General features: G+C 46.2%; 2 protein-coding genes and 3 non-coding genes across 6 annotated transcripts in view; all 5 read left to right on the top strand.

Moving 5' to 3' along the window:
• LOC112119300 (mitochondrial glycine transporter) overlaps positions 1-6,432 on the top strand; it is a 12,332-nt gene extending 5,900 nt beyond the window's left edge. The window contains exons 4-8 of the mRNA XM_026646057.1: positions 231-315; positions 917-1,096; positions 2,193-2,361; positions 3,126-3,292; positions 5,567-6,432. Coding sequence (XP_026501842.1) covers positions 231-315; positions 917-1,096; positions 2,193-2,361; positions 3,126-3,292; positions 5,567-5,689 — 724 coding nt within the window. The 3' untranslated portion in view covers positions 5,690-6,432. The remainder of the gene's footprint in view (positions 1-230; positions 316-916; positions 1,097-2,192; positions 2,362-3,125; positions 3,293-5,566) is intronic.
• Positions 6,433-11,874: 5,442 nt separating this feature from the next.
• On the top strand, positions 11,875-21,142 carry LOC113409692 (40S ribosomal protein SA). 2 transcript variants are annotated; one of them, XM_026663874.1, is made up of 7 exons: positions 11,875-11,949; positions 13,946-14,114; positions 16,197-16,315; positions 17,946-18,191; positions 19,685-19,813; positions 20,028-20,211; positions 20,996-21,142. In XM_026663874.1, exons 1-7 carry the CDS (start codon positions 11,875-11,877, stop codon positions 21,088-21,090), a joined length of 1,017 nt encoding a protein of 338 aa, XP_026519659.1. In that variant the 3' UTR covers positions 21,091-21,142. The 2 variants fall into 2 exon arrangements, with proteins under 2 accessions (XP_026519659.1, XP_026519660.1); XM_026663875.2 differs by having other exon boundaries at positions 11,901-11,949; positions 20,999-21,142.
• Positions 15,959-16,118, top strand: LOC112119310. Its single transcript, XR_002909107.1, has one exon. It is a non-coding gene; the product is annotated as a small nucleolar RNA SNORA62/SNORA6 family (small nucleolar RNA).
• Positions 17,152-17,310, top strand: LOC112119311. The gene has a single exon (XR_002909108.2). It is a non-coding gene; the product is annotated as a small nucleolar RNA SNORA62/SNORA6 family (small nucleolar RNA).
• LOC112119309 lies at positions 18,387-18,546 on the top strand. The gene has a single exon (XR_002909106.2). It is a non-coding gene; the product is annotated as a small nucleolar RNA SNORA62/SNORA6 family (small nucleolar RNA).
• Positions 21,143-22,902: the final 1,760 nt, after the last annotated feature.

Raw genomic sequence — 22,902 nt, 5'->3', positions numbered from 1 at the left:
TTTTTTTTTTTTTTTCACAATTGCCGCCGCCGATCGCGATCGCAGCAATTTTATTTTTGCTTGGGGCGGCAGAAATGCTGGAGCTGGCCCTGGTGCTATAGCTAGTACACAGGTACATCTCTGGAGCGCTCTGGGTGGGTGAGGGAGGACTAGAGCAGGGCTGTAGGGTTGGCCCCATGGGGTATCAGCTGCAGTATATCTATGTAATTCCTTTCTTGTTTTCCTTCTAGGTCAAGTCATGTTGGGATGGTAGCTTTGTTCGTTAGGGTTATTCGCACTGAAAGCCTCCTAGGGCTCTGGAAAGGGGTCTCACCAGTAAGTGATTATTTTAACCCTGACTTTTTCTTACCTAGCATGTGTTAGTAAGTATGGTTTAGAATTTTAAAGGTATTTAAATGTTGCTCCGCTCAGTGTTGCAAGGCCAAAGTGACTTAGATGTCTGTCCTATTTTCAAAAGTGACTTAGGCACTTAAGAGCCTAAGTCTCTCTCACTGAAGGGCAGTGGGTCTAAGGTTCCTAAGTGCTCAAGTCAATTTTGAAACTGGGAGGTAGCTGTCTATGTTACTTAGGCCATGCAACGCTGACGGGAAGCCATGTCTAATAAATATCTATAAAAATCTCGGCCTATATATCTGTAATGGCTGGTGCACCGGCCTAAGCCTGTTTCAGTTCCTGAATGTGCATGTAATTGGGGACGGAGTCTTTGGGTGAAATCTTGGCCCCATTAAAGTCAATAGCAAAACTCTGACTTCAGTGGAGTCATGATTTTGCCCTACACCTCTTCTCCTTTCTTCAGAGTACCAGCTCTTTCGTTTCAGTGACCCTCCCCAGGGCCTGAAGCTTCCCGGCAGGTTTAACACTCCCTTTTTTTAGTGTTCTGTAGTGTGTTTTTTCTCCATTTTTCACTCTTCTGCAGTCCTTCGCAAGATGCATCCCTGGGGTCGGGATTTACTTCAGCACCTTGTACAAGATGAAGCAGTACTTTCTCTCGGACCGCTCCCCCACAGCCCTAGAGTCTGTCTTTCTGGGCATTAGCTCCCGTACAGTAGCAGGGGTTTGCATGTTGCCCATAACCGTGGTGAAGACACGATATGAGGTGAGTGTCACAATTTTCATACTTCTAGAACTTTCTGACGTTTGTGTTGTGGTTTCATACCCTCTCCTATAGCACAAAAAATTCATCTGTCTTGGGTATCAGGGACTGAGAAACTGAGATCCTATATACTGCTTCTATACTGCGCAAGGTGCTTAAATGCTGCAATGATGGGTATGGTTTGAAACCTAGATGGACTGAAAAATTCTCCACGCTCACACACCTGGGGCAAGTAACTTCTATATTTTACTTGCTCAGCAAGAAATAATATTTTTATCATCATGGCAGGAGTGGGGGAGAGTGGCTGTATCTTGGGCTGTTAACACTCTTGCAAGGCTGGTCTGTAATAGCTAGTAACTGTATGGTGTATATTTATATTATATGTGTTAGTTCCATATCTATCTGCCATGCAGGAGATAAAGTTCAAATCCCCTTCCTCACCTCTTGCGTCCTTGGTGGGGATTGCTGGGGAGGCACCATGCTTAGCCCTGCGAGGAGACTGGGGTTGAATCTTCCAGCCAGTGGAAGTGGATGGAGTCGGAGAAGTAAATTGCTATAGAAAAAGTAGCTAATAAAATATCCGTGCTATGGGAAGCTCTGTTGCTGATAATGTAGCAAGACAGTTGCTCTCTGGCGATGTCACTGGAATAGTTCTTATGTCATAGAATCATAGAATATCAGGGGTGGAAGGGACCTCAGAGGGTCATCTAGTCCAACCCCCTGCTCAAAGCAGGACCAATCCCCAAACAGATTTTTGCCCCAGATCCCTAAATGGCCCCCTCAAGGATTGAACTCACAACTCTGGGTTTAGCAGGCCAGTGCTCAAACCACTGAGCTATCCCTCCCCCGTCATTGCGTCTCGTGTATATACTTAAAAATATACTGTAACTACAATATATGATTGGCCTTGGGAAAAGAGAAATCTGGCTGGTTGCCCTTGTGGTGGTGTATTTAAAGCATTTAGGAGTCGGAGGTAAGTGTTCACCCTTTTGTGTGTAGAGAGGTGATTTCACTTCAAGGCTTGCTCAGTAATGATGTCCCAGCACAAGGGACCCTATATCTGACATGTAGGTAAACCGTTTTTGTGTGTCCTCTGCAGAGTGGGAAGTATGGCTATGAGAGTGTGTATGGAGCCGTGAGGAATATCTATCGGACAGAAGGGGCCCGGGGCTTGTTCTGTGGGCTGACTGCAACGCTCCTGCGTGATGCACCCTTTTCCGGCATCTATTTGATGTTCTACACCCAGACCAAAAAAGTTATACCTCAGGGTAAGGCTGAATGTGGATGTAATAACACAGAATGTGGTTCTTCTCACTCCCAGCATCCTTTCCTTTCTGTCCACATGCTTTACTTTGGCCTTTTTCTGATTAAATCGATCCCTTGTAGGGCTAAGGTGGGGCATTAGTGTTCCACCTGTAGAGAACTGGATGTTCACGTTCTGGAGGAGTCTTACATGAAAATGACCTGGGCCTCACGTTGGTGCTCAGGGGACTCTGGTCTACATTGCACATAGAATGCATCCACGCTTCATGGTGATCTGGTGTTTGCCTACGAGCAAAGTATGAGACAGATACTTCAGGGATGCAGTTACCAAGCAAGGGGTACTGTGAGTTGGGGATGAGGAGTTGGCAGAGCTGTGTGTGGGGAAAACTTGCTCAACACCTGACATTGCCAGTTGCACATTTTCATGCACATTGTATAGTTCCCCAACACTTCTGCAATCTCTGCTAAATTGAGACTTGCCTGATTTTGGTGTGAGAGCCTTCTCCTCTGCAGCTTCTGCCCTCTAAAACAGCCTTTCTTTAGCTCTGTGTGTCTGTCAAATTCAGTCCCAATGGAAGTGATTTGTTTAGCCAAAATTAGCATTGGTGTGTCTATTTGCTAATCTCCTTTGAAAAGTCTCTTCCTCAGTTATCTACTTTATAATTTGGTAACTATTTAGTTTGGGATACAGCTTCTAAGAAAGTCACTATCTACAGAACAGAATTGTACTGTATTATGTCTGACTAAGCTGTGTCTTGCTTCATTCCAGACCAGTTTGATCCAGCGCTCACCCCCTTAGTGAACTTCAGCTGTGGAATCTTTGCTGGAATCCTGGCTTCATTGGCGACACAGCCTGCTGATGTAATCAAAACCCACATGCAGCTGACACCTGAAAAATACCGCTGGACGGGGCAGGCCATTGCCTTAATCTTCAAGGTGAGGCTGAGAGGATTGTGTGAATGTAACTTCAGTTCTGGTCACTTCACCAGAGATGCAGATTTGATAAGAAGGTTCTCACCTTCATCTCTAAAGCAGACCTTCAAATGAGTATTACTAGGTATATACCACTGTGAACGCAGTGTAGCTTCTGAAATGCTTCCTCTGTGTTATGCTATGGGAGACTGAACTTTTCACCTCTTGGTCACTGGTTCACATACAGTCTGGGTCAGTAGTGACTGAAGTTACTCCCATCTGATGACTGGTTGGTGGTCTGAATCCAGTTCCCATGGGGCAGATATCCACATCAGTCTCCTTGGGAACAGACAGCTCCCAACACGCTACTGTTGTTTCTTGCTCTTTCTGAGCGGTACGAAAATTAATGTGCTAGATAGTTAACTTCACCACCACCTGGTTATTCCTGGTGCTCCACCGTCCTTTACCTATGTACACAGGACAAATCCCTTGGAAAAGCAAACACACTCTCTCTAGCTGAGCATGGGGAGTGAGTGAATTAAAAGAGGACGACAGTCATACACATTTGGGCATGTTACATTCACCACTCACACGTAATCTAACTTGTATCCTGAGCCATCGTATGACTAGAGGTTTCACTTCACCTTTCTTCACTCCATTATAGAGCACTTTTACCCTTAGACTGTTGTTAATTGAATGTACTTACTGATTTCACTTCAATCGTGTTAGCAAATAACCTTGCAGGATCTGGTTGTACCCAGTCCTGGGCTGCTGGAATCCATGGCTTATCACTGCAGTACTCCTGTGATTGCCAGACTGAGGCAGGAGGATTTTTGTAATATGCTGCTTTATAAACACAAGCTTCAAGGATAAATGGGATATAAAACAATTATCTGTCCTTTGAACACTAGCAAGAAGTGAATGTACAGATTTGTTATCCAAGGAACTGGGTGGGGATGCATGGAGTGGATACCCCAGTGGAGCACTCATCGACCTGTATTTGGCCCCAGAGTTGTATGTCCATTGGATGCTAGCCCAGGATGTGATTCACAACCTCTGTGATACAATGCTAGGGATTACACAACATCAAAGTTGGGATACAGTTGTCCTGACATTGGGTTACATTAGGATGACTCTTGGCTAGACTGTTTCTTTGTTGCAAGTGAGAGCCTGCAAAATCAGAATGAAAGATCTGGAGCTGAATTTTGCTGCTCAGGTCCATATCAATCCTCTTCCCTAAAGTTTGGGTCTGTTTGAATCTGGATTTTAGCCACGCTTCTGCTTAGACGCTATTTGCTCCCATTCAGAATTTCTCTTTCTGCTCAATGAAAGTAAATCCTAGGCAGAGCTTTAAAAATACTCGTGGGCAATTCTCAGGGGTGAAAGTAAAATTGAAAACTTACCGGTACGGGGGCTGACTCCGCCCGTCCCCCTACCCCCCGGAAAGGGCTGGGCCTCAGGCAGAAGGGGTGGGGCTGGGAGGGTCAGCATCCCCCAGCCAGCCTTTCCACGCTGGCCCGTGCCTGGGGCTCCAGCGCTGATTTAAAGGGCCTGGGGCTCTGGCCGTCACTGCTACTACTGCAGCAGTGGCCAGAGCCCCGGGCCCTTTTAAATCGCCAGCCCGGGGCAGCTGCTCCTTTTGCCCCCTCTCCCCCGTTGGCAGTCTGGGGGGCGTAAAAGGGGCAGTGACAATAAAATGCTGCTGCGGCAGCACTTTAAGCAGGGTCCTTTGCCGTGGCAGCACTTTAACGTCACTGCCCCTTTTGCGTCACTCCCCCCGTCGGCAGCCCTGCCAGCAGCGGCAGTGCTTTAAAGTAAGGCAGTAGGGACCGGTACCGGCGGCCACTTTCCTGTACCGCCTTACTTTCACCCCTGGCAATTCTGTAAATATTAACTGACACAAAATTCTGAAGTGAGGCTGGTGACTATATTAAGTGACCTGAAGTGGTTTGTTTCTTGTCTTTTTTTGTTTGTTTGTTTGTCTGGACAGAGGTGGGGGTTTCCCTCCAGGCCCTGTGGTTCCCCTCCCTCTTCTTACTGTTCTGTACTGTGCCTCACGGTATAGCAGCTGTCCAGTAACTGCTGTTCCTTCATCAGCAGAAGTCACTGCAGTTGAGTGATGCTAGAGGTCCCTTCCCTGTGGCTGTCCCTCTGGCTGAGTGCTGTGTGAGCATGGATTTCTCAGGCACTAGGGACTAGTACAGAATGTATTTCAGTGCAGCCATGGATTATGCCATCCAGTAGAAGTCTAAGAATTACATGAAGTGACACAGCTGGTGTTTGTTTTGTCTCCTGTAGGACTATGGACTGGTTGGCTTTTTCCGTGGCGGCGTCCCCCGTGCCCTGCGGCGCACTCTGATGGCAGCGATGGCATGGACTTTATATGAGCAGATGATGGCAAAAATGGGGCTGAAATCCTGAAGGGCTTGTAGTGGAGGAGACCAGCCTAAGCCCTTCTCCTGTTCAGCTGGTGAGATGTGATTTCCCAGTTCTGCGCGGGTGGATCTTTGTTCCACCGTGGTAGAGCGATAACGATTTCTGATCCAGAGGACTAGGCTGCAAAACATGCCCTCTCTGATACAAATGCAGGTAGGAGAGAGAAGGTTTTGACCTTGCATCTTCAGAGTAAAGCATTCCAGGAGGACCGTATCATTCAACTTCCTTGGAAGATGGGAGGGTTTCAGTGTCCTATGAACTACATGGTTACGGTAAAGACCGTTGAAAGAAACCCCTTTAGAATAGTCTTATGTGCCCTGAGAAGCCTTAGCACAGAAGCTAGCTGAGGCATTTGGGGAAGAAGTGATTGGACTTGGACTACAGAACTCTGCAACTTTCTACCGTGGTGGCCTGGGATCGTAGACTGGGCACACCATGTGCCATCTGACACTCGTCCTGTTATCTGTCAGTGTGTTTTGCTTCTGCACCCATGGGGAAGGCATAGAGGAGAATGCTACGAGGGGCACCATGTAATGATTTGTTTCAGAGTTTGCTTAATGTATTAATACATGTATTAGAGTGAGAAAGGGGGAAATGTGTATCTGAAAGGAATGCTGGGAAATGCAGTCTTACCATACCTTGCACGGTAGCTTTGATGATGGATAATGTAGCTGGGAACCTAACTGACATCTCTGTTGTGGCTTGCAGCAAAGGGCTTTACGCCTCTTCCCTTGTGCTTTAGGTTGTATTTCCCACAGCATGACCCAATGTCATGGAAGAAGACATTGTCTTGGAAGAAGACATTTTCCACTGGCTTTATTCTTTTGTCTGTAGGCATTTGTTATGCCTACCCACATGACTACCATGGCAGGGCAAAAGCATTGACTGTCTTGAAATATGACTTAGCTAAGAGAGATGGAAGGCCAGAAAAAGGACTTGAGAAATGGAGTCTCTTTTTGAAACTCCATTTGCAGCCTTTCTGTACCAGCTGTTTTTCTTGCACTGTTGAAATTGAGCTGTAGCTTTGGACCATTATCCAGGTTTAACTCCAAAGGATGTAAATGCGTCTGTAATAAAACATATCATGCAAGAAGGTTGTATTCTACACTGTCATTTACATTTGTGGCTGCAAAATGGACTAGCAACTCCTTTCTCTTTCTTCCCAAGGGAGGGAGGGGAATGTTTTCAGTGCCTTTCTCTTTTTTAAAACACTAAGAAACAGATGGAAAACAAACTCCCTAGTGTGTGGGGTGGGGGATGAGGCGAGACAGCTCAACTGACTTCCATGGGGACTAGTTCTACTAAAGCAATGAGGACAAACAGCCCTGTGGGAAACTGCAGGAGAGGCACAGTCAGGTTACGTCTACATGGCAAAACAACAACAAAAAACCACCACAGCGAATCTGAGCCCAGCTGAAGTGATGTAGGCTTGTGTTCTGGGGCTAAAAATAGCTGTGTAGGCATTTGGGCTTGGTCTCCTGGAGCCTGGGCTCTGAGACGCTTCCCGGGCTATTTTTAGCCCTATAGCATAAGCCTGAGTCAGTAACCTGAGCTCTGAGACTTGGTGCTGCAGGGTTTTTTTGTTGTTGTTTTGGTTTGGTTTTTTTGCTTCCTAAGCAGGTGCACCCCAGAAGAATCGCATAGTATTGCTCTCAAAGGAGTTGTTGAGAACTTCCATCATTATTCTCGTAGCTTCAGTCACGGAGCAGGACCCCATTGTGCCAGACGTTGTATAAACAGAACCAAACCACAGCTCCTGCCCCACAAAGCTTCCCGTCTGTGTATGGGGAGGAGCGCATTTCCCCTTCAGTGCCCCTAGCTTTGAGCACTTGCTTAAGTGTGTGTACCGTGCGCTATCTCCAGTAAACATTTATAACAAGAAAAACACTTGATTATTTAAGCTGACTGCCCTTGCAGCGAGGAGAGAGCCTAGATACTGACTGAAGGGCACACAGGAGCCTCTATTGCTTGAGGAAGCCCACTGCTCAGGGATGCTGCCAAAAACATTAACTCCCTGCTACAGCTGATATCTGCCACTCCTGTGAAATCGGTCTCCTAGGAGCATGACTGGGCCCTTTACAGACACCTTATCTGCTGAGACATTCATGTTCCAGGATTGGGGAGGGAGGGCTATAGAAGCAGGAGTTATTTTCCGATGGCATCTCATGTGCCTCCTTGGACAGAGAGGCCTGGTTGTTAGCAGATTTCTCTGGCACGGAATCAGGGCACAGGAGTTGTACCACTATTGTGCACAGCCTCCCCCCTCCCCACCAAGCTGGTAGATTCTGCTACTACTGAGCTCCACATCTGGCAAGACATAAAGCACGTTCATATTTAAGCTGCTGAAGGCTCTAGCCTTTAGAGGCAACACTAGATGGAATCCCTAACTTGGCAGTCAGGGGAGGAGAGGAAGGTCACTGCTCTGTTAATATTATTGGCCTTCATAGGAAACCAACTGCAGACCCACTTTGCCAGGCTTCCCCAGGCACTTTTCAAAGAGAATGTGTGAAAGTGTTCGGGGCCTTGTTCTCCACTGTTCAGGGTCCTGCATAGTCATTCACACCAATGCCAAGGAGGGTGGGGGAGAAATGCTCCCCTTAGGATGGATATTCACTGTGCACAGGTGGAAATGACTACACAAGTGCAAGACCCCCAGAGTGCTAGGTGGTGAACAAACCAAACAAAAAAGTCCCTGCCACGAAGAGCGTCCAATCTAGTGCCCCTAGGTTTGAGCACAAGATGCAAGGTAGCACAGGAATCGGGACGTTGAGCTCAGTTTAAAAAAAAAAAAAAGTTCTGGTGCCCCAAGCTGTGTGTAACCTCCTGCTAAGCAGATAACAGCTAATCATGGGTTTATACCATCACTCCCCTTCTTCAACCCCTCTTACAGAACTGAAGCCTGAAATGTACTGTACAAACCCCAATTCTGGCTCCTTACCCTTTGAAAGCTAATCTAACTTCATGGATTGGAAGCTCCACAGCTGTTATTTTTTGTGGGGTGTAGAATTGAAGCTCTTGGGGAAGGAATGATAGTCTGCCATTTCTTTTTGGTGTGCGTGTGTGTGTGTGTGTGGGGGGGGAGGTATTACAATGGAACCTGCTTACGGTGAAATTTTTTTTTTGTAAGTCTGATTTTACTACAAATGTTGTAAGTGGAATTACCAGGAGAAACCTGTAGATCTTAAAAGCACGAACATGTGCTACTATGGCATAAAAGTCCACAGCCTTCTGCTCTTCATGATTCAATTCCCATGTGTACTACACAGAGCCCCACTGATTCTAGAGTCTGCCTACGTTAGGCCCTTAAAAGTGGCTCCAGCCCTACCTAAGGTGACCAGATGTCCTGATTTTATAGGGACAGTACTGATTTTTGGATCTTTTTCTTATATAGGCTCCTATTACCCCCCACCCCCTGTCCTGATTTTTCACATTTGCTGTCTGGTTACCCTAGGCCTACCTCCCCATCTCCACACAATGTGCTCTACTAGCCTAGCTCTGCTAGTGCTGTCACAAAAGGAAGAGATTTTTGTAGGGCTCAGCATCAGCCGTGGATCAGAAGGATCATGGGGTGGAGTCAACAGTTGACTCTTATCTGCTACACACAGCTGCTGCTTGTTGAGGTTCAAAACCCTTGCCTAATGTAGAAATAGACAGAGAAAAAAGTGGCAGGTCAAGGTAATCCCGAAGCACAAAGTCACTTTCAGGCTATGGAAAGATCATTCTAATGTCCCTGGCCTCGGGCTGTGTGCATCTAAAACCAACACCTGTGATAGAAGGGCTAAGGAGAAGGACAACATCTAACTGGCTCAGTAAAAGCAAGGCTGTTGCAGGTTTCAACAGTACTCTATGCTCACTGTGTGAATTATAAAACCATTATTTCTATACTGCCCTAAAGGCTGCTTGTCAGTACAAGCATTGTAAGACAGATCCCAGCCTTGAAGAGTTTACAATCAAAAACAGAAAACACAGACTAGGAGCAGGGAAAAAGGCAGTAACATCTTAAACTCTTCCCCAATTGCTGTAATATATTTTCACCCATTGTCTCATTGTGTCCTCATTTCTATATATATGGGGGGGTTTAGGTCTTAAGTGCTTCAAATCAGGGCCTTTCCTTTTGTGTATTGTACAATGCCTATATCTACTTTTATAAACTCCTTAATATCAGAACATTATACTTAATACTGCTGTGAAGATTATGAAAGGATTTGTAAATTACTATGGAATAACCTCTGGTTACACAAAATTATACATCTCTACCCACATACACATCACAGGTAGTAGGTATTGCACAGAGCTGTGGGGCCATTTGAACTCCAGAGTCTCATTTCCCTAGCCAATCCTTTAGCTGAACCTGGAGAGTAAACTGACACATAAAAGCAGGCCTACCATATCCTACAAACAGGAATGGTATACATATCACATTACATATGTAAGATAGCAGCTGCCATCAGCTAGTAAGAGAGTGACTATTATATATGAAGAATTCTAAGGACAACAGTGAGAAATAAAGGACCCATTAAACCCTTTGAGATAGCAACAGTGGTGGATTAGCCACTGGGCCTATGGGGGCAGTGCCCCGGAGCCCTGGCCAACTGGGGTGGCCCGGTTGGACAAACACCTGTTAGGGATGGTCTAGGTGTACTCAGTCCTGCCTCAGCCCCTTCCAGCCCTTCACTTCTATGATATCGGGCCCTACCAATTTCACGGACAATGAAATAAGCCCTTCCCCATGAAATACATATCCTCATGCTGCTGGGAGCGCTCCAACCAGGAGCTCCTAGCAACTAGTATGAGCTGAGCTGTGGAGGGACAAAACTTATCCTTCCCCTGCACGGCTGCTCTCAGTGGGGAGATCAGACCCACTTCCAGTGCAGCAGCCCTGGAGTTGGGCTCGGGGCTTCCACACCGTGGTTCCAACTGGGTCTTGGGGCTTCAGCCCCATGGTCCAGCCTGGGCTTGGGGCTTCTGCTCCCCGTGGCTCTAGCTGGGGCTCAGGACACCTGGTCTTGGGGCTTCTGCCCCCTGTGGCTGGAGCCGGGGATTAGGGTGGGTGGGCTCTGGGCTTCTGCCGGGGATCTGGGTGCCCATTTTTCTGGGGTCCTCCAAATTGGCCAGGCCCCTGGGCACAAGCCCTGTGGGCCCATACATTAATCTGCCACTCGCTGGAACTAGCACTAGGAGCCCCCGCCTGGGGCACTCCCAGCAGCAGGGCAGATCGGGGCCCCCCATCACCTCTGGGAATCTCCTCCAGCTGCAGGAAGCTCCATGGCTGTTGCCTTCAGAGCCCAGCCCTGAAGGCAGTACAGAAGAGGGTGGCAATCCTGTGACATCCCCGCCCCATGATGCCCTTTCAGGTCGGGACCCCTCCCCCCCCATTACAACACCTTGATATTTTAAATGTAAACCTCTGGAATCATGAAATTGACCAATTAAAAAACCTTCTGGCCATGAAATTGACTAAGGTGGACCATGAATTTGGTAGGCCCTAGCTATGAGTTACCCATGCGCAGCACTTCAGTGCTGCAGCGATCAATGCAGACAGCAGGATTGCTAATCGCAAATAATTCACAAATCATCAGTCCGGTTCTTTTCATTTGCCTAGTAGCAGTTTCTGAGCTGTTAGGGTGCAGTTGCTTCGTGTTTCCAAGCTCTTCTCCGCAACCAGGAGGGCTGGGACCCTTACTTGTATGGGGTGTGAAAGCTAAGGGTCTGGGCAGAACAAAGGACTCCAGCAGCTGGGGCTTGGGGGTAATATGGTGGGAGCTGGCAGCAGTGTGGGAGGGAGGAAGGGGGGGGTGATTTACACTAGGGAAGAGATGGCCACGTGTTTGCTCTAGGCCCCATCCCAGGCCCTGCCCCCAGAGCCCTCCTACAGCTTAGCGCCCCGGGCACGCCTGGCTCACAGCCCATCCCTAAGCAAGGCCCGGCCCGCTCCGGGCTCTCCCAGCCCAGCCCCAGCCGCATTAGGCCGGGGATCCTCAGCACTCGCGGCTCTGCTGCCACCTGCCGGCTGCTGCCCGGCACAGACGCTGCGGCTGAGGGCCATTCCCACGTGACTGCCGCTAAGTCCCCGGGCCTTCCTCCCGCCCCTTAGGCACCAGATGACCTTCAACCCTTTGCCTCACTTCCGACGACGTAGCTGCCGCTAATTGGCCGAGGGGAATCTATAAATGAACGTCACTTCCCGCAGCCTCCCTCTTTCTCTCTTTGAGCCTAACGTGGTCTCCATACGGCGTTGTCACCGGGTGAGTCTTGCGGGGGCGCAGTGGGGCGGGAGCCGGCCTGGGGGACCGTCCGCGCGGGGGGTGGGGATCGGGAAGCTTCTGGGCCGGTTTCGGGACCGGGCGGTGCCGGGGGGGAGCGTCGGGGCCGGCTCCGGGATTCCGCGCCCCCCCCCCCCCGCAACCCCCCCTGGGCCCCCCCCGGGCAATCGGGGCCTTCCCCCACCCCCGCCAACCGCGCTGCCCCCGCCCCCCCCCCCCCCACACACACACACGCTGGCGAGGCGGGGTTGGGCGTCGCTGCTGCTGTTTCGGGAAGCGGCGGCGGGGCGCGGCGAGCTGAGCACAGCCGCTGCGTGCCCCGTGCTGTGCGCGGGTGGGATTGGGGGGGGGGGTCGTTTAGGGTTAGCTCAGCTGCACTGTATGTAATTTAAGCAAAAGCCAAAGGAGTCACTGATGGCAGAATGGGGCGGTTCCTTTTTGTATCCTTTTAACTGCGGGTTTTCAGTCACACCTTACTTACATCGCACCGCCACGCTAGGGATTGTCATGTAGGGTTGGATGGGACCTCAAGAAGGGACCTGTACTGTGGCAGGACCAAATAAATCTAGACCATTGGCTCTCTCAACAAATTTTTGGTGGCCCCAGAATGTGGACACCAACTCCTGCTAGTGGCTGCTCTTGACAGTTTTTCCTAAAATAATTATTTGTTTTCCCTAAAGTTAATTATGCCCATAGACATGTGCAGTTCATAGTCATTTATTTACGTTGGGGTTTTTTGCAAATACAATAAAAATAATGTACTATTTCTTTACTGAGCCTAAACAGAATAGAGATACAAAAAGTGCTTTGCATGCTCTCATCTTTTTTGTTTCTTTTGCTTTTATGATTGTGTTTTTTAGTAGGGCTGTCAAGCGATTAAAAAAATTAATTGCAATTAATCGCACTGTTAATAATAGAATACCATTTATTTAAATACTTTTGGATGTTTCTACATTTTCAAATATATTGATTCCATTTACAACACAGAATACAAAGTGTACAGTGCTCACTTTCTATTTATTTTTGATTACATGTAATTTGCACTCCAAAAACGAGTATTTTTCAGTTCAGCTCATACGAGTACTGCAGTGCAATCTTTTTATTCTGAAAATTGAACTTACAACTGTAAAATTATGTACAAAAAACTACATTCAAAAATAAAATGAAAGTTGAGAGCCTGCGAGTCCACTCAGTCCTCCTTCAGCCAATCGCTAAGACAAACGAGTTTGTTTATATTTGGCGGAGATAATGTTGCCTGCTTCTTATTTATGTCACCCCAAAAGTGAGAACAGGCATTCTCATGGCACATTTGTAGCTGGCATTGCAAGATATTTACCTGCCAGATGGGGCATATGAATGTTTAGCATTTCATGCTTAGACTACCATTCCAGAGGACATGCTTCCATGTTGATGCTTTTAAAAAAAAAAAAAAAAGTGTGTTAATGTGACTGAACTCCTTGGGGGAGAATTGTATGTCCTCTGCTCAGTTTTACCTACCATGTTTCCACATTGGAGTGTTGCTCTTTGAAGACTTCTGAAAGCATGCACCACAGTTAGGTAACAAAAAAAAAATCTACATTTGTAAGTTGCACTTTCACGACAGATTGCACTAAGTACTCATGAGGTGAATTGAAAAATACTATATCATTTTTACAGTGTAAATATTTGTAAACAATATTATACACTTTGATTTCAATTACAACACAGAATACAGTATATGAAAATGTAGAATAACATCCAAAATATTTAATACATTTAAATTGGTATTCTATTGTTTAAGGGTGCGATTAATCAACAGTCCTACTTTTTAGCTGCAAGAAAAGTCCCTGGTGACTGCATGTGATCTAGACCATCCCTAACATGTTTGTACAAACTGTTCTTAAAAACCTCCAGTGACTAGAATTCCCCAATGGTCTGTTACTTCACACAATTACTTCTGAGTAAGTTTGTGGTAGAGTGAACTGATTTGTTGTTCCAGGTTCCCTGCCGTTACTTTAAAAGGGGAACTTTCACAATGTCCGGAGGTCTCGATGTCCTGCAGATGAAGGAGGAGGATGTCCTCAAATTCCTCGCTGCAGGAACCCACTTGGGAGGCACCAATCTAGACTTTCAGATGGAACAGTACATCTACAAAAGGAAAAGTGATGGTAAGTACTTGGCAGTGTTTTAGGACTTATAATGGATGTTTAGTAGCAGCAACTGGCAATGATGTTTAACAGGGTTACATAAGAACGACTGTACTGGGTCAGACAAGGTCCATCTAGCCCAGTAGCCTGTGTTCTGACAGTGGCCAATGCCAGCTGCTTCAGAGGGAATGAACAGAATGAGTAACCAAGTGATTCATCCCCTGTCACCCGTTCATAGCTAAGTGTTACCCTTGAAGAATCAACTCAGCTGAGCTGGGCTCTGTATCTTCTTATGCAACGTTGAGTACCTAGAGCAGGGGTGGGCAAACTACGGCCTGTGGGTCACATCCGGCCTGTCAGACCATTTAATCCGGTCCTCAGCTCCCACCGGGAGCAGGGTGGGAGTTTTGCCCTGCTCCAGCACTCAAGCAGTGGAGTAGGGTTGGAGGCTTGCCCCACTCTGTGCGGCTCCTAGGAAGCAGCTGGCATGACCCCCTTCCGGCTCCTATGTAGTATGTGGAGGCGTGACCAGGCGGCTCTGTGTGCCGCCCCCGTAGCTCCCATTGGCCATGGTTCCCAGCCAGTGGGAGCTGCAGGGGTGGCGCCTGCAGACATGGCAACGCTGCTTGGCTGTGCCTCGGAGCCGGAGGGTGGATATGCTTCCAGGAGCTGCTTGTGTTGAGTGTGGTCCAGAGCCTGCATCTCTGAGCCCCCTCTGCACCCCAATCCGCTGCCACAGCCCCAATCCCCCTCCCATCCTCCAAACCCCTCGATCCCAGCTGAGAGCCCCCTCTTGTACCCCAAGGTCCTCAGCCACACCCCAGAGCCTGCGCCCCCAGTCAGAGCAATCATCCTCCGTGCCCCAACAGCCTGCCCCATCCCTGAGCCCCCTTCTGCTCTCTGCACCCATTGGTCCCAGCCTGGAGTCCTCTCTTGCGCCCCAACCCAGAGCCCCCTCCTGCACCCTGAACTCCTCATTTCTGGCCCCACCCCAGAGCTCGCACCCCCAGCCTTGACCCCCCTCTCACACCTCGACCCCCAATTTTGTGAACATTCATGGCCTGCCATACAATTTCCATACCTGGATGTGGCCCTCAGGCCAAAAAGTTTGCCTACCCCTGACATGTATATTTGACTGAAAGTTAACCTGCAAAGCGTATCGTAAAACTTTGGTTTGTACCTCTTCTGGTTTATGATGCACATAAACTTTCACAAACCTTTATTTGCTGCTTATGGTTTTACCTTAGAAATAGTCTAGTCTAACCTGATTATGCTGGAAGATATCTGGAAGGTCTTAGGGATGTTTAACAAAAGTGTCCTTTAGCCGAAATACTAATTAATGCTGCAGTTAAATAGATTCTAACAAAAACAGTCTGACTCCATATCATGTCCCTTCTAAGTTGTTCAGCTTTCACATTTTAGATAGGTATGATGTCAAAATTCCAGGCCTCCACCTATACCTCAAAAAAGGGCAAATAAAGACCCAAGTGTAGTTTTTTCTCTTGCAAATCACAAACTAATAGAATTTACTAAGTATCTTTTTTCCTTACTGTATTATCTCTCAACACAAGGATGTGCCAAATGTGCAGGAATGGCTTGAATAGAGCTGGTCAAAAATAGGGGGGGAAAGTGTTGTGTAGGATTTTTAAATTTGGAACTGGTTTTTGAAAATCAAAACTTTTGAGGTTTTTTGTCAATCTTCGCCCCAGCTATAGTGTTGATCCAAAAATGCTTTCTTTGTCAAATTATTAAATCAATGACAGAACTGAAATTCAGAAAATTTCTATGGCTCTGGGTTTGAATAATACAATTGCTTTCTGCATATGTGGTGATCCATTGTTTTATTTTCCTCGTTATAAGTCTGAACTGCACACTGTTAAAGCTCAGAGATTAGGCCAGTTTCTGACCAATGACCTCTTGAGTGTCGGAAGTGTGCTACAGTGAATTGCATGGCAGGATATTCGCTAACACCAGGAGAGGTGTTCCCTCCGTGACTGGGGTTTGATAGTAATCGCTGCCACATGCCAGTCTCGTTACACAAAAGTGCAGCTCCAATGAGAGCTTATACTTGTTGGTTATTGTGGATGTTGATGTTAACATTAGGTATTTACATCATCAATCTGAAGAGGACTTGGGAGAAGCTCCTATTAGCAGCCCGTGCCATCGTTGCCATTGAAAACCCAGCTGATGTGAGCGTCATCTCTTCCAGGAATACTGGACAGGTATGGACCTTATTCATGGGGCGCAAGGCCTGCTTTTGTAGAATCATGCTCACTGAGCATATGTTGCATGCAAGGCTGTGACGCTAGGTAGATGGAAGCAGGTGACCTGAAATCTAATGCTTATTTTGGACATACTCTTTGCATTTGGGGCTTGGGAAGTATGTGAGTGTCCATTTTCAGCAAATTTCACACATACACAGAAGCTTCAGAGCTGTATGTTCCGCAGATACAAGTTGAATAGTTCATAATGTGCTGTTCTGTTCCTTTAGAGCAAGTGTCTTGGATGTGAGGGGCTAGGTGATGGTAATTAAGGTAACTACAGATTAGTGACTAAATCACTTGTTTTAGATGGGTTCTCATGCATTCTAATTGTGCACATTTCTTCTTTCTTCACTTCTTGTAATCTTGGGGGAAAACCTGCTCCTGCATTATACATCCCTTTTGGAGGCCTGGTATTGCAGCTGTCACTTTTCCCAAGTCCCTTGGGAATCAGTCAACATTGCACCTTGGTAGGGGTTGTTGCTGAATGAGATGGTGTCTGGGTTTCCTGCATTGCAGTGCTTTCACATTTCATTTTAATAATAAACTCTTTATAGGACCTACTTTCATTCTCCAAATCTAGAGATGCTGCCATAAAAGCAGTGATGATACAGCAGGGAATTTACCCTTCAAATTAAGTCCAGCCTAGCCACTGTTGGCTTTTGCCTCTCTGCACTGGTAGAGATGGGCCAAAGTGTGGGTTCAGATTCATAGTGCCATGATAGGTAGGTCTTGTATAGGTCTAAGATGTAAGCAGAAGACCTTCAGGTTATGAATGGATTTTGTTGTATACTTCAACTGCAACCTGTTAAAACTTGGAGCTGACTCTAGTTTCTTGCCAATGACCTCTCAAGTGCCAAAAGTGTGCTACAGTGGAGCAGCATGGCAGGATGTTTGCTAAAACCAGAAGATGGTCTCTCCATGACTGGAGTTTGATGGCAATCACTGCCACATGCCAGCCTAATTGAGATATCTGATGGATTTAAAGAATGTTTCAATAAATTTGATTTGGTGGTATATTCCTGAGACATTGACACAGGTAAATTTAACTTTTTTCACCTGTGATTAAAGTTTTGCTGCAGCCAGATATGGGAAGTTGAAATACTGTATAGAAATTTTGGGGAGAAATATTTTGCTCTTTCTTCCATTTCCTTCCACCCTCACCCTGTATTTGTTGCAAGAGGATCAGTGTAAATACAGAGGCTAGGTAAATGGTAAAGCTAGATTATTAGTGACATTTAAGAGAAGATTTTTTTAAGTAGAGTTAAGACCTCAGAGGAGTCACATATGGTTAGTATTAGGAAGTGGTCCCATGTTTTCCACAGTCCTGGGCTGGCTGCTTATTTCACTGACAGATGGGGCTGACTCCATTTCAATCTTGCGGAGCTGGGAATAATTGTGAATGTGACTACAGTTCCATTCTGTTTCATGCCAGAGCTGAGTTGCCAGAGGAGTTCAGTCAGACAATAGAAATTAAAATAGAAAGAGGATGATTCAAAAATACATATCCTCTTTGATTGCCACAGTACCATGATAGAGAGATTGTTGATCCAGCTTTCTAATCCTGGTTTTGTTTGTACTCCCCTGATAGCGTGCTGTTCTGAAGTTTGCTGCTGCCACTGGCTCTACACCGATTGCTGGACGTTTCACCCCTGGTACCTTCACAAATCAGATCCAGGCTGCCTTCCGTGAGCCGCGCCTTTTGGTGGTTACAGATCCCCGGGCTGATCATCAGCCATTGACTGAGGCATCTTACGTTAACATCCCAACCATTGCTCTGTGCAACACAGACTCCCCGCTGCGCTATGTGGATATTGCTATCCCATGCAATAATAAGGTAATTGCTCTAGTATTCAGTGCTTCTCCCTTTGGCACTCACTCTAGATCCATGGTATGGAAACCTTAGTATGCACTCTTTCAAAACCCTTCCTGCAGAGAAGGGCTAGAAAGTATTGGCATATCTAATTTGGTAAGAACCAGTTAAAGCCTTTGGCATGGTGTGGGAGGAGAGATGGTGTGAAGGAGGGATTGAACTGCACACTGTTAGAGCTTGGAGCTGAGGTCAGTTTCTGGCCAATGAACTCTCAAGTGTAGGACGTGTGCTACAGTAACCATGGCAGGATTTTTCGCTAACGCCACGAGGGCCTTTGTGGTCCAATGAGTGGAGTTTGATAGTGATTCTTGCGACATTTCTTAAACGTGAGAGATAAAAGTGAAGCACCAAGATGAGTCTTCCAGCTGATGAAATTGCTCTGGAATACATCTACACTTCTCTGGAACTACCCCACTGGTGAGACTTAAGGGGGCAGGAGCCTAGGATGTTGCTTAGACCCTTACATCTGAAATTTGTTCATACCCAAGTCAAAACTTGAACATATTCAGAATATGCTGTAAATTGTCGATTTGGTCAGTCTTTCCTAGCTATGGGTACATCTACACTTACCGGCGGGTCCGGCGGCAGGCAATCGGTTTTCTGGGATCGACTTATCGCGTCTAGTGAAGACGCGATAAAATCGATCCCTGATCGCTCTGCCGTTGACTCCGGAAATCCACCGCGGCAAGAGGCGGCAGCGGTCGACTTTCCCCCGTCCTCACAGCCAGGTAAGTCGACCTAAAATACGCAACTTCAGCTACGGTATTCACGTAGCTGAAGTTGCGTATCTTAGGTCGGACCCCCGCTGTAGTGTAGACCTAGCCTCAGTCAGTTCAGTTACCCCATAAACATACTTCTCATTTCTGTATTCTTAAAATCTTGATGCTTATGGGGTGCCTGTGGGGTCTGACCCTCATAAGCCAAAAGGATGACACACTCACTGAGCCATGTACAGTACACCCAGGTGTTAGTGATTGATCCATACTAATGTCTGCCATAAATAGTACAACTGTTTGTTTCTACATTCATGTGGTCTTTTCACTGTTGATCTGAAAAGTGAGCAGTGCCCAAAAGAGTTGCCTTTATCTTTGAAAAAAGAACAGGAGTACTTGTGGCACCTTAGAGACTAACAAATTTATTAGAGCATAAGCTTTCGTGGGCTACAGCCCACTTCTTCGGATGCATCTCTAAGGTGCCACAAGTACTCCTGTTCTTTTTGCGGATACAGACTAACACGGCTGCTACTCTGAAACCTGTCTTTATCTTTGAAGGACCCTCAGGAAGGGTTTGAGGGGGGGGGAAACAAGCATTAGTCCGTTCCAAGAGCTTGTGCTTTTAAGAGGTTTGGACTTGGTGTGTACATTTTGTGCTCTTTTTTTATAGATTTCAGCTATGTATATATCTTCTTTTAAAGGACTGGTTTTGAACCAAAGGTTAGACACCAGTTTGTGTTTCAGGGGGCCCATTCAGTGGGTCTGATGTGGTGGATGCTTGCCCGTGAGGTCCTGCGTATGCGTGGCACCATCTCCCGTGAACACCCATGGGAGGTCATGCCTGACCTCTACTTCTACAGAGATCCTGAGGAGGTAAAAACTTCTGGATTGGGTTGGGAGTGTGCATGTAGGGGAGGGTATGGAAACAACCTTGCAGGTCACTTGAGGGCAATTTCATCTGTAATACAATCACTAAAATAGTTAGAACCTCACTTTAACCTCAATTTTAAATTGTCTTCAATCAGTGCAAGTTAGCTAATATAGGAATGTACTCCCTCTGAGATTCTCACAATCTTGTGTCTGGTAGATTGAAAAGGAGGAGCAGGCTGCAGCTGAGAAGGCAGTTACCAAGGAGGAGTTCCAGGGTGAATGGACAGCCCCAGCACCTGAATTCACCGCTGCGGCTGCTGCTCCTGCTCCTCAGCCTGAGGTTGCAGATTGGTCTGAGGGGGTGCAGGTACCATCTGTGCCAATCCAACCATTCCCAACTGGTGAGTTTTTGAGAAATGTTTGAAGGAAAAATTGATGGCAGATATAGAAGTTCTTATGTGGGGGATTTTTTTAAAGACCTGACTTGGTGATAGTCAACTGTATGAAACTTTGGAGATGCACATAGAGCTCTGACTAGCTTTCATGTGCATTGAGTGAATTTCCTCAGATTTTCATTTGTTTAGAGTGCAGTTCCATAGTATTTGCCAAACATTTCCTGCAGATGTCCTCTGGTTAGCATGGCTGAGTATTGGGAAGTATTTTTTATATTCATCTGGGAAATTTGTATAGAGAGCCTAAGGGTATGTCTACACTGCACAGTTGTTGCCGAAACTTTTGTCTTTCACGGATACTTAAAGCCTCCCGCAAAAGACACAAGTTTTGCCAATGCAAGTGTGAGCGCGACTTTGTCAGCAGGAGTGCTCTCCTGCCGACAGCTTATGCTGCTCATGGGGCTGGAAGTATTTTGTCGGCAAAAGTGCCGACAAAATACTGCAAAAGAGCATTCACGCACACTGACTCTTAGCGACAAGGCTGTGTCGACACAGCCTTGTCACTAAAGGCTACATAGTGTAGACAAGCCCTTACCCTTTAGATCGGTGCTTCTTAGTGGTCACAAATTGTTTTCCAATGGGATACATGAACAGTCAACCACACTTTTGTTTCCATAAGTGTTCTTGCCTATTCAAATGCATGATTAGATATGCATATGAAACTAGTCAATAGGTGCACAGGACGTGAGTACAATTGCTGTAGAAGTTCCTGATAGTCACTTTATTATTTCAGAAGATTGGAGTGCCCAGCCTGCCACTGAAGACTGGTCTGCAGCTCCCACAGCACAGGCCACTGAGTGGGTTGGGACTGCCACTGAATGGTCTTAACTTCAGTACAAGTACAATGAAAGAGAAGTAAATAAAAGATCTGTTTCTTACATCTTGCTTTTCTGGTCCTCCTTTCTGGTATATTTATATTGGTGTTTTCTGAAATCTCAATTTACTTTCCAGTTAGTTTCTTTAGACATAAGCAAACTTGATGGGGCACTTGCCAAGATTTGGGATGCCCAAGATGTAACCTATAACTTTCACTTTGTAAAGTCTTATTTGTGCTTTTCAGAAACAAATGCTTCAGAGAGCTTGTTCTGATCAGAAAAGTATTCGTGCATGGGGAACGTTGTACATAACTGGTGTTCAAATAGCTACTCCCTTGACATGTTAGAGGATGGGGTCTTCTACACCTAGATCACCTGTTTTATGGTGGGACTGAAAACTCTTTATCTATAGTTAGTGATAGGCATTTTGGACTGTTGGTACCGTAGGTTTAAAACATACTGTTGTAAAGGTGCCCAGAAATTATGGAGATGTTTCAGACACTAAGTCCACTTTAAAAGGCAGCAATTGAGATCTTCCACTTGAGGAATCATCCTCTCATGAATTATTTTTGTATACATCTAGAGTAACTTCTTATGAAAACTTCACTGCCTTACAGGGAATACTTAATGCAAAATGACTATTATAAAATGCATATTTAGAGTTTCTAGCCCATGAGCAATCTTCATCTTCAATTTGGGAATGTGTATGTGGACTTGCAGCATGACCCACAGAACTGCTTCAGGCCTGAGCTGCCATCTGTAGAGTTTTGCCAAGAGCACAATAGGAGCCACTCAAGGGAAAGCCAGGGAGTATAAAGAAATCTTGAGGCCTGAAGTGCTCCCAGGTCCTTCATGGCAAGAGAAGCCAGACCATGAGACCCTCTTTCCCCAAAGGGGAAGAGGGACAGAAGAACTCCATAGAAAGCAGTTGCCCCAATCCACTCCTAGGGTGATATTAAGGGTCTTCAGACCTTCCAAGACAACAGTTTGGGGAAGAGTAAAGACTTGCTTCCAGCCCCCTCACTTAAGATCTCCAGCAACTGTCAGCTCAAGTTTCCCTTTCTGATCGCTCTATAGATCATCATGAAGCAGAGACCCACAGTACAGGAAGTCTCATAACCAGTAGCTTGTTATACATAGGCAAAAAATGCAGCTGTGAAAGGAAATAGAGAAGTCAGAATACTTCAGAAGGACAAAGGGGGAAGTTCAATCACATTAATTGGCTTTGGTTCCATTACAGGTAACTGGCTATGATAAAATACTAGCCAACAAGTAAATGTATGTTTGGCACTGATTTGATTTTCCTTTAGACTGGTGTAAGTGACCAACGGATCTGTAAAACAAGCAATATAGAGAAGCCATTTCCTGCTAAGTTGAATAATTTCAAGAGGCAATTTACAGGGCTGGAGAGCCATGAATTAATAGTGGAAGTAAACCAGGTTGATTGTCTCTAGATTATTTTTGAGTCAAACTAAGGAGTAAAGACAGAAGTTCACTGGCTGTCAGTACTAAAAGCCTATATTCACATTTAACTGGCCATAGCGTCTAAACTCCATAGCTGGTAGGATGGGGGCTGTTGAATCCCAGACAGATGGAAAGCTGAAGTGATTAAAAAAATAAGTCAGTGTGCATTTGTCTCCCATCATATAGGTGTAACTCCTTAATCACAAATAATGGATGATAGCAGTAAAGGGGATATATCCATGCATGTTGCACAAACTACTGCCTCAGACCACTTCCTGAATGCATCCATGAATCTCATCAATTGCATATTAAAATTGTGCTGGGAGTTAGATATTTAAGGCCTGATGCTAAGGAGATCTGA

Source organism: Terrapene carolina, unplaced genomic scaffold, assembly GCF_002925995.2.
Source record: "Terrapene carolina triunguis isolate 2854851 unplaced genomic scaffold, T_m_triunguis-2.0 Scaffold34021, whole genome shotgun sequence".
In the NCBI taxonomy this organism is placed as follows: domain Eukaryota; kingdom Metazoa; phylum Chordata; order Testudines; family Emydidae; genus Terrapene; species Terrapene triunguis.
The sequence above is the reverse complement of the archived record's forward strand: the minus strand, read 5'-3'. Positions and strand labels throughout refer to the sequence as shown.

Excerpts from the sequence above, each read along its gene's own strand:
- LOC113409692 (XM_026663874.1), top strand. The coding sequence starts at position 11,875 with ATGAACGTCACTTCCCGCAGCCTCCCTCTTTCTCTCTTTGAGCCTAAC. Across the intron at positions 16,316-17,945 it reads CTTCCAGGAATACTGGACAG|CGTGCTGTTCTGAAGTTTGC; the intron begins GTATGGACCTTA and ends CTCCCCTGATAG. Across the intron at positions 20,212-20,995 it reads AATCCAACCATTCCCAACTG|AAGATTGGAGTGCCCAGCCT; the intron begins GTGAGTTTTTGA and ends TTATTATTTCAG.